The 15,438-nt window shown below is 47.4% G+C and overlaps 2 protein-coding genes across 5 annotated transcripts in view; both read left to right on the forward strand.

The window, feature by feature from the left end:
• The window catches only part of LOC123596299 (transmembrane emp24 domain-containing protein 11), a 39,909-nt gene extending 29,004 nt beyond the window's left edge, over positions 1-10,905 (forward strand). For both annotated transcript variants that reach the window (XM_045474856.1, XM_045474855.1), the window contains 4 exons: positions 1,063-1,163; positions 8,891-9,016; positions 9,741-9,887; positions 10,687-10,905. In XM_045474856.1, the coding sequence (XP_045330812.1) occupies positions 1,063-1,163; positions 8,891-9,016; positions 9,741-9,887; positions 10,687-10,836 (524 nt within the window). In that variant the 3' untranslated portion in view covers positions 10,837-10,905. The remainder of the gene's footprint in view (positions 1-1,062; positions 1,164-8,890; positions 9,017-9,740; positions 9,888-10,686) is intronic.
• A 1,679-nt stretch (positions 10,906-12,584) lies between these two features.
• RNF212 (ring finger protein 212) overlaps positions 12,585-15,438 on the forward strand; it is a 42,783-nt gene continuing 39,929 nt past the window's right edge. For all 3 annotated transcript variants that reach the window (XM_045474886.1, XM_045474888.1, XM_045474887.1), the window contains exon 1: positions 12,585-12,777. In XM_045474886.1, coding sequence (XP_045330842.1) covers positions 12,669-12,777 — 109 coding nt within the window. In that variant the 5' untranslated portion in view covers positions 12,585-12,668. The remainder of the gene's footprint in view (positions 12,778-15,438) is intronic.

Here is a 15,438-nt window from a genome sequence, read left to right on the forward strand (position 1 = left end):
CGCCTGTTGTCATGAAAATTCAGACTACGTGTGTAAATTCTCTAGAATGCTTGGCAAATACTTAGAACTGAATGTGATGTAGAGACAGAAACATGTTTATAAGGATACTCAGTACGAAATTATATACATCGTTTACTCCCCTAGTCCTTTGGTTCTTCACTCAAACTTCAGGGGGCACCCCGACTGCCCTGTCGAATTCTCCAAGTCCCCCATCCCCGTCACCTGCTTTTTCTTACAGCGTCCTTGTATATTGTATCCTTATTTCCCTGTTGTCTGTTTCTCTCTGTACGAGAGCTCCGTGGAAACAAAGATAGTGTCTATTTTGTTCGTGTCTGTCCTCACTCCCGGAACGGTGCTGTCACTGGGCAAGGGGCTCATTGTATACTTATCAGTTGACTTGGTGAAGGAATAGAAATGCCTCCTCGAAGCACATTTCAAGAATCGATGGGGCGGCACGGTAAGTGCCCAGCACAGTGCCTGGCACACACAAGGACTATTAGCTATTTTTCAATGTTTTTCAATAAACGTGAACTCCTTTCATTGGCATTGTACCTGGCAAGGGCTGAAGGGGAAAGGTAAGCCATACGACGCTTTCGTGCCCCAAAGGAGAAAGTAGGAGGCTCTCTCAGGGACGCAGACCCGAGCAGGAGCCTTGACAGCAGGGGAAGGAAGGACTCGACAGGACACGCCTAGGCTCAGCAAAGGAATTGTGCTGGGTGACAGACATAGCTACTGGGACTCAAGGCAGAAATTTGTCACGGCTCTTTATTTTTTCAACAGCCCTCGCAGCTCTGAGACTTAGGAGGGACTTAGCTTGTCCCCTTTTTCCGAGGGAGCTGAGTGCAGAGCGGTGAAGTCACGTGTGAACACGAGCCCACGCCTTCCTCTCTCCTCTGGGGCCTTCCCACTCGGCCACGGGACCTAATCACCAGGACCTAAGCTCTTTATGCTAACGGTGTTTTCCATTCAGATCGACTGAAAAGAAAATTCATTTATCAGTTAACGTTATGTAAATATTTCTTACCCCTATCTTGTAATGAACATCTCGCGTTTGTGAAACAGGGACTTTCAGGATCCAGCAATGGGACACACGCAGACACGACTTCCTGGAGTCGGCTCCGGGTCTGGGAATGTTTGTGACCGTTACAACCTACAATGATGAGGTAAAGCATTCTTTGGTGTTTTGTCGCTAAAAGTTTTCATTCGCGAAAAGCTCTTATGCCAGGTATCCCCACAAACTTTAAACGCGTCCGCATAGGCACTCGTCAACCATTCAGATCGACTGAGTTTACAATTTTTCTCGTGTGCAGTCCTGAATAGAGGCGCTGCACAAAGACGTGGCAAGTGCCCGCCTCCGGGGAGCCTGTAGTCTGGCTGAAGAGCAGAGACCTTAACGCAAAACATTTTAAAATAATAGAAATGCTAGGCCTCGTGCGCATCATCTTGAGGTCTGCTGGTCGTGCTGGGAAGATGGGACCCCCAGGGCCGAGGCATCCCTGTGGTTTTGTCAGGACCACAGCCTCACCCACGCAGGAGGGCCACAGAGGCGCCTCCCTCCGCCCTCCTCCCTGGCAGGCACTGTCTTTAGTGATGTGGCAGCCTCTGGTCTGTTTGGTCCCCTTGGGGTTAACGGGAGTAGAAAAGGCACCATGGTCGAGTGGGAAGGATGCGGATGTTGGAGTCAGAGCCAAGTTCAAGTATAGACCGTCAAGCTGAGTCTTCAGCAGGTTGACTGCTCCAATCCTGTCTTGTCGTCTGTACGTTGGAGGTGACGGAGACCTCCAGTCCCCACCACACCAGCTCAAGACACTCTGACTTGCTCGGTCCACGAATTCAAACGCAGTTGCAAGGACTACTTCCCTTTGGACGTGGAGCTGCCCTGGGATGTGCTCGTGGTGGAGCAAAGCCTCACAGAGCAGAACAGGCATTTCCTCTGGGGGGGGGAGAGGACAGAACGCTCCTGTTCTCATTACACTGGATGGTTGCCTGGTCCCAGCGCAGGAGATATTTTGACATCTCTGCTCCTGTGGAGACTCCACTCCAGCTGGACTGTTGGCACACTTGAACCTGGCCTGGTACAGCACCTTCTCCCGGTGCGCCTGGCACCGGCCTAATGGTGGTTCTGCCGGGGTCACTTTCCTGACTCCTGTCTGCACAGCTACCTCCCCTCCCTACCCTCATGCTGAGACCCAGCTCTTCTTTGTCCTTTCATGAACTATCTGGGAGTGTCTCTATGGCTTATTAAGTGCAGAACTGAAATTTTAGTTGAGCTAAAAACTGTCACAGAAATCCCAATTACTGTTTCTAAGACCGAGAAGATTCATACTTCAAAAGCATAGTTGCCTGAAACAATACCCCCTTCTGAATTTTTTAAATGTTATTTATTTTGAGAGAGACAGTGTGAGTGGGGAGGGGCGGATAGAGGGAGAGAGAGAATCCCAAGCAGGCTCCACACTGTCAGCACAGAGCCCAACTTGGGGCTTGAACCCGCGAACCACAAGGTCATGACCTGAGCAGAAACTGAGAGTCAGTGACTTAACTCACTGAGCCACCCAGGCACCCCCTGAAACAACACGTCCTTCTAGAAGGGATGAAAAATATTTTCATTCATTCTGCATTCGACAAATATTTATCATGGTCCTAATACATACCCCGCCCTCTTCTTGGCCTAAAAGAGACCAAGTTCTCACCCCATAGGCCTGATTTTCAAGAAAACTCTATTTGAAGGAAGAAGAAACAGCCCTAGTTTCAACATTTCTTACAAGATCCCCTTTTAAGGTCCTTATCAGCACCTTCACAAAGCTTCTGACCATTGTTACCTGATCAGTGTGTCTAGGAGCACAGGGCACTCTAAGTTGCCCCCCTTGGTCATCTCCCCGTTCCTATGGCATGTGATTGACAGCCCAAGGGAATAACACGGCTGGTAGGGCAGGCAGTAACAACATCTGTGTCCCATACAAACACATGCATTTTGTATCCCATTGTCCATTATTTCCCTAACAGTCGGTGATGTTGAGCATCTTTTCATGCGCTTTTTGGACTTTTTTTCTTTTAGCACTTTGAGATTATCAATCCACTGCCTTCTGGTCTCCAAAGTTTCTGATGAGAAGTCTGCTGATAATCTTTTTTTTTTTTTTTTTTTTTAAGTCTGCTGATAATCTTATTGAAGATCCCTTCAATGACCATCATGCAGATCCCTGATCTTGGGAGGACAAGGTCATTCGGCCACCCTGGCTTCCTTCCACACGCTACGTGCGAGCTGTTCTAGCAACACATGCACAGCTGCCTGCCATGTGGCTGGGCTACAGATGCGGATGAGGGCGCGCACGGGGATGGGCTGGGTAGCTACTACTGTGCTAAGAGCTGACACTGACCAAACTTAACCACAGTCTACCACCCAAGGCTTCCCCTGGAAGCTGCAAGCTTTCCATAGACCCCATAGTTCCAAAATAGTTACACCAGGCAGAGTCCAACAGTGTAATTGTTGTCTAGACGGCAAGACAGACTCCTGGTGCTGCCTACTTCACCATCTTCCCACAATCCTCTTCTGGTTCAAAATATTTTGAAATTTCTTTTAGGATTTCTTCCTTGCCCCATGTGTTAATTTAAAATGTGCTTAATCTCTAAATGTGTGTTTAATTTCTGAATGTTTTGGCATCTTCCAACTATCTTTGTTACTGATTTCTACTTTAACTCCATTGTGTTTTGAGGGTAGACTTTGTATGGTTTCTAGTATCATCATTATTTATTGAAGTGTAGTTGATGATCTCTACTATTTTAAATGGATTCAGGTGTGCTTTGTGGCCCAGAATGTGGGCTGTCTTGGTGAGTGTGGCCTTGAGAGTTTGCATGTTCTGCAGTTGGTGGGTGAAGTCGGCTACAGACATGCGTTAGGTGCCGTTGACTGATGGTGCTGTTGAGTCCAACGATGTCCTTCCTGACCTGCTGCTGGATCTGCCCGCTCCTGACAGAGGGGTGGGTGTCAGAGCCTCCCGACTACGGGCAGGCGGGTTCTCCTCTTCCTCCTGCAGTCCTGTCGGTTTTTGTCTTGCGTAGCTGGGCGCTGTGTTGTTAGGTGCTCACATGTTCAGGATTGTTTTGTCTTCTTGGATAATTGACCTCTTTGTCATTATGTAAAGCTCTGTTATGTAATTATCCCCGATAACCTTCCTTGATCTGAAGTCTGCCGTATCCAAATAGGAGTACTCCAGCTTTTTTGTAAGGTTAGCTTAAAGTTAGCATATACATCTTTCTCCATCCCTTAACTTTTTTTAAACGTTATTTATTTTGAGAGAGAGAGACAGAGAGAACAAGTGGGGAAGGGGCGGAGAGAGATGGAGAGAGAATCCAAGCAGGCTCCACACCATCGCCACACAGCCGGATATGGGACTCAAACTCACAAACCATGAGATCATGACCTGAGCTGAAACCAAGAGTCGGGCACTTAGCTGACTGAGCCACCCAGGTGCCCCCTCCATCCTGTAACTTTTAGTCTACATGTGTCTTTATATTTAAAGCAGGTTTCTTATACACAACATACAGTTTTGGTTTTGATCCACTCTGACAGTCCCTGTCTTTGAATTGGTACATGTAGACCACTGACATTCAAAGTGATTACTGGTATCACTGGATGGACGTCCACCATGTTTGTTCCCATTCCTATTCACTGCCCTGTTCTTTGTTCCTATTTTTGTCTCCCACTTTTTCTATCTTTTGTGGGTTTTATTTGAGAGAAAGAGAGAGAGAACACAGGGCAGAGGGACAGAGGGGGAGAGAGAGAATCTCAAACAGGCTCCTCGCTCAGCATAGAGACCTCCATGGGGCTCTGTCCCAGGACACTGGGATCATGACCTGAGCTGAAATCAAGAGTCAGATGCTCAAGTGACTGAACTACCCAGGAGCTCCAATCTTTCATGACTTTGAGTATTTTATGTGATTCCATTTTGTCTCTTTTCTTAGCATATCAATTATACTTTTTGAACTTTTTTTTTTAAATGGTTGCCCTAGAATTTGCAATATATATTTGCAACCAACACAAGTCCACCTTCAAGTACCACCACACCTCTTCATGGGGGGTGCACATGCCTTAAAGTAATCAAGCATTCCGGATTCCTCCCTCCTGTCCCTTTCCGTCATGCCGTCCTCCATTTCACTTACACGTGAACTATAACCAAATGCATTGTTGTCATTATTTGAACAAACTAGTATCTATTAGATCAGTTAAGGAAAATAAGTTTTTACTTTACCTTGACTTAGCTCTTCTCTGATCTCTTCCTTTATGGAGATCTGAGTTTCTGAACCATATCATTTTCCTTCCTCTTTGAGAACTTACCAGTTCTTGCAAGGTAGGTCTAGCAATGACAAACTCCCTCAGATTTTCTTTGAGGAAATCTCTATTTCTACTTCACTGTTGAAAGGGAATTGTGCAGGATACAGAATTCTAGGCTGGTGGGTTTCTTCGCTCAATGCGTTAAACATTTCATTCCATGCTTTTCTTGCTTGTGTGGTTTCTGGAGACGTCGGATGTAACTCTTACCTTTGCTCCTTTACAGTGAAGGTGTTTTTCTCCTCTGGCTTCAAGATGTTTTTATCATTGATATCGGCAGTTTTATGATGTGCCTGGGTGTAGGGTCTTTCTCTGGTTTGGTTTGTTTTGCATTGATCCTGTTTGGTGTTCTCCGAGTTTTCTGGCTCTGTGGCTTGGTGTCCGACACTAACCAGGGGGAAATTCTGTCATTGTTGTTTTAGGGATTTCTTCCATTTCCTTCTCTTTCTTCTCCTTCCAGTATGGCCATTACGTGAATGTTACACCTTTAACAATCGTCCCACAGTTCTGGGATATTATGTTCCATTTTTTTCAGTCTTTTTCTTCTCTTTGCTTTTTCAGTTTTAGAAATTCCCATGGACATATCCTTATGCTGGGAGATTCTTTCCTCAGCCGTGTCCAGTCTAATAAGGCCATCAAAAGCATCCTTACTTTCTGTTACAGCATCTAAAAAGTTTCTTAGAACTTCCACCTCTCTGCTTACATTACCCTTTTGTTCTTGGCATACTGCCTGCTCCCTCCGTGAGAGCCCTTTGCATATTAACCACAGTTTTTCCAAATGCCTGGTGTCTACTCATTCCAGTATCCCTGAAATGTCTGAGTCTGGTTCAGATGCCTGCTCTGTCTCTTCAAACTATGTTTTTTGCCATCTAGTAGTAGTCCTTGAAATTTGTGGTTGATGAAAACTGGACATCACGTACCAGGTAAAAGGAACCCAGTACTGGTGCCCACAGTTTCTGCTCTGGTAAGTTGTGATTCTTTGTATTTACTGGTCTCTCCAGTGTTGGGGGCAGTGGTTTACCCTGTGACCTCAATTCTCTGACAGATCTAAAAGGAACTGCTTTTCTTTTTGTTCATCTTTTTACTTGTTAGGACAGAGTGGCAACTTCCAAGCTCCTTGATGACAGACTAGAAGTCCTACACCTGTTCTTATAAAATGGCAAACAATATAGAAATTAGCTAAACAGTAAATCAAATTTGCCCAACAAAAATAACCAACTAACAGGTCGGTGTGTATTCTTCTAAGAATACAGTCTTCTTCTAAGCTTCTGGAAACATACATACATGCGTTTTGCAAATGCCCTTTTTAAAAAATATATTGTCAAATTGGCTTACATACAACACCCAGTGCTCATCCCAACAAGTGCCCTCCTCCGTGCCCATCACCCACTTTCCCCCTTCCCCTTCCCTCACCCACCATCAACCCTCAGTTTGTTCTCTGTAGTTAAGAGTCTCTTATGGTTTGCTTCCCTCCCTCTCTGTTTGTAACTATTTTTTCCCCTTCCCTTCCCCCATGGTCTTCTGTTAAGTTTCTCAGGATCCACATATGAGTGAAAACATATGGTATCTGTCTTTCTCTGACTTATGTCACTGAGCATAATATCCTCCAGTTCCATCCACGTTGCCGCAAATGGCAGGATTCCATTCTTTCTCATTGCCAAGTAGTATTCCATTGTATATATAAACCACAGCTTCTTTATCCATTTGTCAGTTTATGTACATTTATGCTCCTTCCATAATTTGGCTATTGTTGAAAGTGCTGCTATAAACATTGGGGTACAAGTGCCCCTATGCATCAGCACTCCTATTTCCTCGGGTAAATTCCTAGCAGTACTATTGCTGGGTCATAGGGTAGTTCTATTTTTAATTTTTTGAGGAACCTCCACACTGTTTTCCAGAGTGGCTGCACCAGTTTGCATTCCTACCAACAGTACAAGAAGGTTCCCATTTCTCCATGTCCTCGCCCGCATCTATAGTCTCCTGATTCGTTCATTTTAGTCACTCTGACCAGTGTGAGGTGGTATCTCGGTGTGGCTTTGACTTGTATTTCCCTGATGATGAGTGACGTTGAGCATTGTTTCATGTGTCTGTTGGCCACCTGGATGTCTTCTCTGGAAAGGTGTCTATTCATGTCTTCTGCCCATATCTTCACTGGATTATTTGTTTTTCGGGTGTGGAGTTTGGTGAGTTCTTTATGGATTTTGGATACTAGTCCGATATGTCATTTGCAAATATCTTTTCCCATTCCATCGGTTGCCTTTTAGTTTTGTTGATTATTTCCTTTGCAGTGCAGAAGCTTTTTATCTTCATGAGGTCCCAATAGTTCACTTTTGCTTTTAATTTCCTTGCCTTTGGAGATGTGTCGAATAAGAAATTGCTGTGGCTGAGGTCAGAGAGGTTGTTGCCTATTTTCTTCTCTGGGGTTTTGATGGTTTCCTGTCTCACATTCAGGTCTTTCATCCATTTTGAGTTTATTTCTGTGTACGTTGTAAGAAAGTGGTCAAGTTTCATATTCCTACATGTTGCTGTCCAGTTCTCCCAGTACCATTTGCTAAAGAGACTTTTCTCCATTGGATACTCTTGCCTGTTTTGTCAAAGATTAGTTGGCCATACATTTGTGGGTCCATTGCTGGGTTCTCATATTCTATTCCGTTGGTCTGTGTGTCTTTGTGCCAATACCATACTGTCTTGATGATTACAGCTTACAAATGCTTTTTTAATTAATTTACTGATTTTGACAGAGAAAGAGTGAGATAGAGTGCGAGTCGGGGAGGGGCAGAGAAGGGAGACAGGGAATCTCAGGCAGGCTCCGTGCTGTCAGCACAGAGCCTGATGCGGGGCTTTAGCCAACGAACCGTGAGATCATAACCTGAGCCAAAATCAAGAGTTGGACACTTAACTGACTGAGCCACCCAGGGGCCCCTACAAATGATTTTTTAAATAAAAAATAGGATCCTATACAGACTGCTCTACCACAGGATATCATGGACACCTTTAGTACAGGTATGGGTATAGTACTCTCTTTTTCGGCCGTGTAATATGCCTTTATTTGGCTTTGTCTGAATTTAATCAATCCCCTACTAAAAAGTATTAACGTAATTTTAAGAAAGCAAGGTTACCATTGCAAATAACACCACACCGAATATCCTTTTACATATAATTTTTTCCACTTGTTCATTTCCATAGAATAAGTTTCCATAGGTAAAACCACTGAGTTGATGGTTACATACATTTTAAGTTTTAATACATATTGCTGACCTGCTCTACAAAATGGCTGTTCAACTGACATTCCCAAATCAGTGTTTAGAGACAGTATTTCTCAATACTATCCCCGGATACTTTTATTTAAATCTTTGACAATCGGATAGCGAATAAGGGATATCTTACTGTGTGTTTGTGTGTGTTGTTTTTCCCAACAAGGCTAAATAATTTTCACATTCATCAACCACTTCATTTCTTCTTTAGGAATAGCACAATTTCTACTACATGATAGAGGGGAGATTTATTTGTAAGAAGGGAAAGTAGAGAATAATAAACTTAAACTATGGATATCCTCAATCCTAGGTGTTATTGTCCAAGTTATATGGCCCACAAGGAACATTCTATTTTACTTCACATTCACCTGGCGAACACATCATTTGCTTGGAATCTAACTCCACAAGGCTTGTGTCATTTGGAGGGAGTAAGCTGGTGAGTACATGCCTCCCGTGTCCGTGCTGATGAACAGGGCGTCAGTGCTACTCAGGCGTGACGCTGGTATGCAGAACCATCACTCCCGACTGGCTAGAGCCTTATGAAAGTCCTGGGACCACATCTCAGTGCAGCAACCACAGAAGGGGCTGCACAGCTTGGAAGGGGTTCAAAGGAGAGCCACGGTGTTGATTAAAGGGCTTGAAAAACAAGAACTGTGAGGGACGGTTAAAAGAACTGTGATCATTCAGGCCTGAAAACAAGCGAAGGCTGGACGGTAAATTAACAACGCAATTGCAATAAATACAACTCTTACATGGCAGATGGTGACTGGTTATTTTCTAAAGGTGCTGAGTGCAGATGAACAGAATCTGTATGTTAGCATCAGAAATTAAGCTTCACGTAAAGAAAAATTTCCTGAAAGTCATCAAATTCCCTCGGCACCAAAGGCATTTGCCTAATGGTAAATCTGACGTTCAGGAGGGTGTGAGTACTCTCTCTGGGTCGTGGGTCACCATCTAATGCGTTAATATCACCAAGAAAGACTACTGAGTACGGCAGGGGATTGAGAGCCAGTGAGAGACTAGAAAGAAGCGGGGCCTGCTCTAGAAGGGGCAGGGGGCTGGGGGGTGGAGAGAGCTAGGAGAGGAGTCGGGGGAGACACAAGGCAGATGTGGAGGGGAGCTGTTTTAAGCATGTTTCTTCCCTGTCACTGTTTGTACAGCGGATTCACTTAGAGATCCGAGTTGGACAACACGACCTTGATGCAGCCGCTGCTCAAGCGAAGGACAAAGTTAATGAAGTTAGCTTCAAGCTGGAACGTCTAATTGAGCAAATTGAGCAAATAGTCAAAGAACAAAACTATCAAAGGGTCAGTCTGCCCATTCGACTTACTCTCTCTCTTCCTGCCAGGAACGCAGCTCTGGAGACAAAGCCCCCAAACTGCAGAGAGAATAGACTAGACTGCCTGCTCCCCGTCTCTCTCTCTCCGAGCTAGCACGGTGGGGACACTCAGGGTGAAGGGCAAGAGTGAGCTGTCACTACCTTTTCACTGTCTGCTGGACTGTGAGCTCCTCTAGGAAGGGGGACTGCGGCCCATCCGCTCTTGGGGTGTGAGCCGACAGAGCGAATAAATAAATGCTCCCCAACATCCCCCACGTACATGGAGAGGCGCGGTGTGCCTGCTCTGCAAATGACAGTTCTGTTCTCGTGACACTGTGTGTTTCCGGGTCACTGTGCTCAGTGGACTCTGCTCACACGTGGGGCCAGATCTGCCCCCTGCTCACCTTGTGTCATCTCCAGACACCAGTTTCCTTGCCTGGAAAATAAGAGGAGGACAGGCGTGCTTGACAGAGTGCCCAGCTTAACGTGAAGCAAGGACGCGGATGATGAAAATCTGTCACTTTGCTCAATGCTGGGAAATAAACGTAAAAGATAATGGATCAAATAGCAGACACTCTACATCAAAATACAAAAACATGCTTTATAAGGTTGATTCTTAGTCCTTGTGTTAAGCCAACAACATGCCCCAGCTTAATCAGATACTGCACTCTGGTGTGAGATACTAACTGGGAAATATTAAACATCTTCAAAGCATATAGCACCTTCCCCTCAAATTCATACATTAAATACTTTAAGAAACTAAACCTGCCTATTTCTCTTCTACATAGGACCGGGAAGAAAATTTTCGAATGACCAGCGAAGATACAAATAGCAATGTGTTATGGTGGGCTTTTGCACAAACATTAATCTTCATCGCAATTGGAATTTTCCAAATGAAACACCTTAAAGACTTCTTTATAGCTAAGAAACTTGTTTAAGATGTTAACAAAGAAAACTACTTGCTAATCTGCATAATGTTTGGTTAATAAATCAGTATGTATTCATAACCGAGTATGGCCTTTATGATTTCAAAGATTATCAGAGATTGAAATTCATGTTACAGCATTGTAGCAATGATAAAATATTACTTTGACAATGTAGCTTCTGAGTTTGATAGAATAAGCACACCGCCCAGTTATTTTAACTTGGTACAGATCAGCACTGTCCAATAGAAAGAAAATGTGAGCTACATATGTAAATTTTAAGTCTTCTGGTTCCCACATTAAAAAAAAAAAATGGGGTTTTTTGAAAGGCAAAATTAACCCGTGATATATATTTAACCCAAAACATCAAAAATATTACCATGTTAATATGTAAGCAGTACAAAATTATTGAGGTAGCTCACGTTTCTTTTTTTTAATTTCTTTTAATTTTCTTAACATTTATTTCTTTTAAGGGAGACAGAGACAGAGCGTGAGCAGGGGAGGGACAGAGAGAGGAGACACAGAATCTGAAGCGGGTTCCAGGCTCTGAGCTGTCAGCACAGAACCCGATGGGGGGCTTGAACTCACCGACCACGAGATCTCGACCTGAACTGAAGCTGGACGCTCAGCCACTGGCGCCCCATGTTCCTTTTTTGAAATGAACTCTTGAGTGTATTTTACACTCAAAGCATGTCTCAATCTGGACCACTCACTTTCAGGGGCTCAATGGTCACATGACATTCATAGCTACAGCGCTGGACAAGGGAGTCCATCCTTCCCCGATGACTGCATTCCACTCCGAAAGCCACCCTGAACCTCTGCTTTTTTCTAGTTCCCTGAAAGATGGCAACTTCCCTCCACACAAGCAAATGGCCCAGAGTTCTCTGAACCGAGTTCTCGTCCCTGGTCCCCAGTCGGTCCACCTCCACACGTGGAAGGAAGCGCTGCTCTTCCGAGCCGTGGAGGAGATGCGGCATCATCCGGGGAGTTCAACCGTGATACAGAACTATTTCTTTAGCTTTTAACTCTGAAATAATCATAAGCTCACCGGAAGCTGCAAAAATAGTACAAGGAGCCCCTTCCCCCAGCTCCACCATCTATGCTCTTTCAAAAGGAATAACTTGCCCCAGGAGGGCAGCAGCGGCCGCGACGCCAACCCCACCAAATGGTCCCAACCTGGGCCCCGGCCGCAGTCACACCCCGTCCTGGTTCACTCGGTCCGCCTGTGGCCCCGCACCTCCGTCTGCCCAGGACCCCTGGTCCCTCTGGCCAGCCCGGTGTCCCTAACCCGCCCACCCTCCGCCCCCGGCCCCCTCCCCGCACCAGGCAGGGTGCCGCGTGCGCACACGGTCTCCCAGCCATCACTGCCGTTCCCGCCGGTCCCCCTCCCCTCCCCTCCCCTCCCCTCCCCGCCTTGGCCTCCCCTGCCCGCGCTCTGCGCCTGCGCCTTCCCGGCACGCCCATGTGGGCGCCAATAGGGGACACCAGCACCGTCTCCGGGCCTGGACTAGGACACACCGCTACACAGAAGACTTGGCAAGGAGTGCAGTGATGCAATGAGGGAGGCCAGGGCCCGGTGTGCACGTTCCTCCTCTCCACGTCCAGCCAAGACAGCCTGCGAGGAGAAGAATCTATCTAACCCCACCTCCCTCCCTTCCCCGGGTTGGTATGTTCCAGCACGGGTTTTGGCGGGAGCGACACGGCTCTCTGGTGCGCAGGCGCCGGGTTACAAGTTCGCGTTTGCGCAGGTGCAGAGTCGCCACCCTCTGCCCGCGGCGGGAGGCGGCGTGTGGGCCTCTTGCGGGCCTGGGCTTCTGCGCGGCGGCGGCGCGGACGCCGGGTTCGACATGGCCAGTTGGGTGTTCTGTAATCGCTGCTTCCAGCCGCCGCACCGGACGTCGTGCTTCAGCCTGACCAACTGCGGCCACGTGTACTGTGACGTCTGCCTGGACAAAGGTGAGGCGGGCGGGCCCTGGGGTCGGGCAGTACCCGGGCGGCGGGGCGGGGCCGAGGGCGCCGGGTTCCTTCCCGAACCTCGGGTGCAGAGGCAGCAGGACGTCCTGCTGGGTGGGCGGCCGGAGGGATGGTGGAAAACATGCTGGCCGAGATCGCAGGTGTCAGCCCCGGGAGTATGGCTCTCCCTGCCCTTTCGGAAGGCGGGTTAAACTAGGCCCTGTGTCCAGGATGCCTTTAAACACCAGCGCAGGGCCCCAGAAGGCGCGTCCTCACCTGGCATCAAGCGAGGGTGGAGCCAGAGCCTGCGGGGCAGGGGGCGGGAAGGTGAGAGTCAGCCCGGACGCTTGGGAGCTCCCAGGCAGAGGTGACGCCGAGTGCAGAGATCCTAGGGTAGAAGGAAGTGTGGACGGGCTGGAGGAGCTGAGGGTGCTGGTGAAGTCGGCTGAAGTATGCTGCAGGGGATCCCCCCTGTTCTCCGGGCAGTAGGAAACCACTGGTTTTAAGCAGGGTGGTGATGTAATCAGAGGTATCTTTCTTTTTATGAGATTTTTTTAACTTTATCTATTTTGAGATAGAAAGCAAGCGGGGCAGGGGCAGAGGGGACAGGGAGAGAGGGAGAGAGATCAAGAGATCATGACCTGAGCCGACTTCAAGGGTCCGACGCTCAACGGACTGAACCACCCAGGTGTCTCTTTCTGTGAAAATTTTAAGTTGAAGACAAAGAGTGGCGCCTGGGTGGTTCAGTCGGTTAAGTGTCCAACTTTGGCTGAGGTCATGATCTCGCAGTCTGTGGGTTCGAGCCCCGCGTCGGGCTCTGTGCTGACAGCTTGGAGCCTGGAGCCCGCTTCGGATTCAGTGTCTCCCTCGTTCTCTGGCCCTCCCCCACTCACTCTGTCTCTCTCTCAAAAATAAATTAAAAATTTGTTTAAATTAAAAAATAAATAAACATTAAAAAAAAAAAGAGAAGAAATCACAAAGGAAAAGATAGATTTGACCTAAAAGAAAAAAAAAAAGTGAAATCTCTGTATGCCCTACACGCCAAAAAATACACAAAGTTAAAGGGCAAATTGCACACTCATGAAAATAACTATCTTATTAATGACCAAGTTAATTGTCTCCCTATGTAAAGAGCTCAATATAAATGATTAAGAAAAATATCGTCCCAATAAAAAAGTTAGCCAGGAATATAAACTGATAATTCACAGGAGAGAAAGACAAATAGGGGCGCCTGGGTGGCTCAGTCGGTTGACCGTCCGACTTCGGCTCAGGTCATGATCTCGCGGTTTGTGGGTTCAAGCCCCGCATCAGGCTCTGTGCTGACAGCTCAGAGCCTGGAGCCCGCTTCCGATTCTGTGTCTCCCTCGTTCTCTATTCCTCCTCCACTCGCGTGTTTTCTCTCTGTCTCTCAAAAATAAATAAACACTAAAAATATTTAAATTAAAGTACAAAGAAAAAGTCACGAATGCAAAGCACAAGAATTTTTACAGGGTGAATTTACCTGTGAAACCAGCTCCCAGGTTGAGAGAACATCACCACCTTCTCAGAAGCCACATCAGAGAGAACCACTAACCCGATGTCTGTCTTGTGGACCGCCTTGGGTGTATATCTGCAGTGGGGTTGCAGAGTCTCACGTGTGTGTTTGAAAAGTCTCTGGCAGCTGGGTGAAAAGGTAGTTTGGTGGGAGACAGGAACTGGGCAAGAGGCTGTGCGGTGGAGCACGGGAGCGATGATGGGGCCGTGGGCCTAGAGAGATGTAGCACAGTGGAGTCTGGGGAGCGGCCTGGCCTCTGACTGGAGGATGGGGGGTTGGGTTAGCAGCACCGAGCACAGAGAGAAAACAGCAGCTCCCAGGGTGAGGTTCAGGGGCTCACGTCGGACGCGGAGATTCCGGTGAGAGCCATCCGAGGCGGGGAGACTGGGAGGGATTGAGTATTTGGGGCTCGGGGTCAGGACAGCCCGGAACACGTCGGGGAATTAGCACGTATAGTCATCGAAGATACTGGAGTGAGGAGAGTGTGGAGGGCAGAGGGAACCAGGGCATGGTATCACCTGGGAGGAGCATTTCTTGAAGACGATGGGTGAAGGTAGGAGGAGGCTGTGGAAGAAAAGAAAGCAGAGTATTTGGGACCTGGCGTCCCAGGGCAGAGTGGAACCTCTCCCTGGATTTAGTGGCGTGGGTGAACTTGGGTGAAAACAGTGGAGACCAGTGCATGCTCTCAGCCTTGGGGGACTGGTTCGGGGCCTCGGGCAGGGCGATTCCCAGCGGACCTCTAGCTCTTGAAGCCTAAGGCCAAAGCACATTCCAGTAGCCCTAGGTCATTCCTCCAAAAAGCCACAGGTGCTGGGACATAGAAGAAAACAAAAAAGACAGCAGGAAGGCTTGAGGGCTCTGGGTGGAGCACTGACCATAGCTTCCCAGCAGTTTGGTGCCCTTACTCAGAGATAAGCCCTCCTTAAGCTTTGGTGTGTATCCTCCCAGACTGTTTCCTATGGATACAGGTTTTTAACACAAAAATGGGAGGTGCCTGAGTGGTTCAGTGGGTTAAGCGTCAGACTTCGGCTTAGGTCATGATCTCGAGGCTTGCGAATTTGAGCCCCACATCGGGCTCTCTGCTGTCATCCTGGAGCCCGCTGCAGATTCTCTTCTCTGTCCCCCCACCT

Source organism: Leopardus geoffroyi, chromosome B1, assembly GCF_018350155.1.
Source record: "Leopardus geoffroyi isolate Oge1 chromosome B1, O.geoffroyi_Oge1_pat1.0, whole genome shotgun sequence".
Lineage (NCBI taxonomy): Eukaryota > Metazoa > Chordata > Mammalia > Carnivora > Felidae > Leopardus > Leopardus geoffroyi.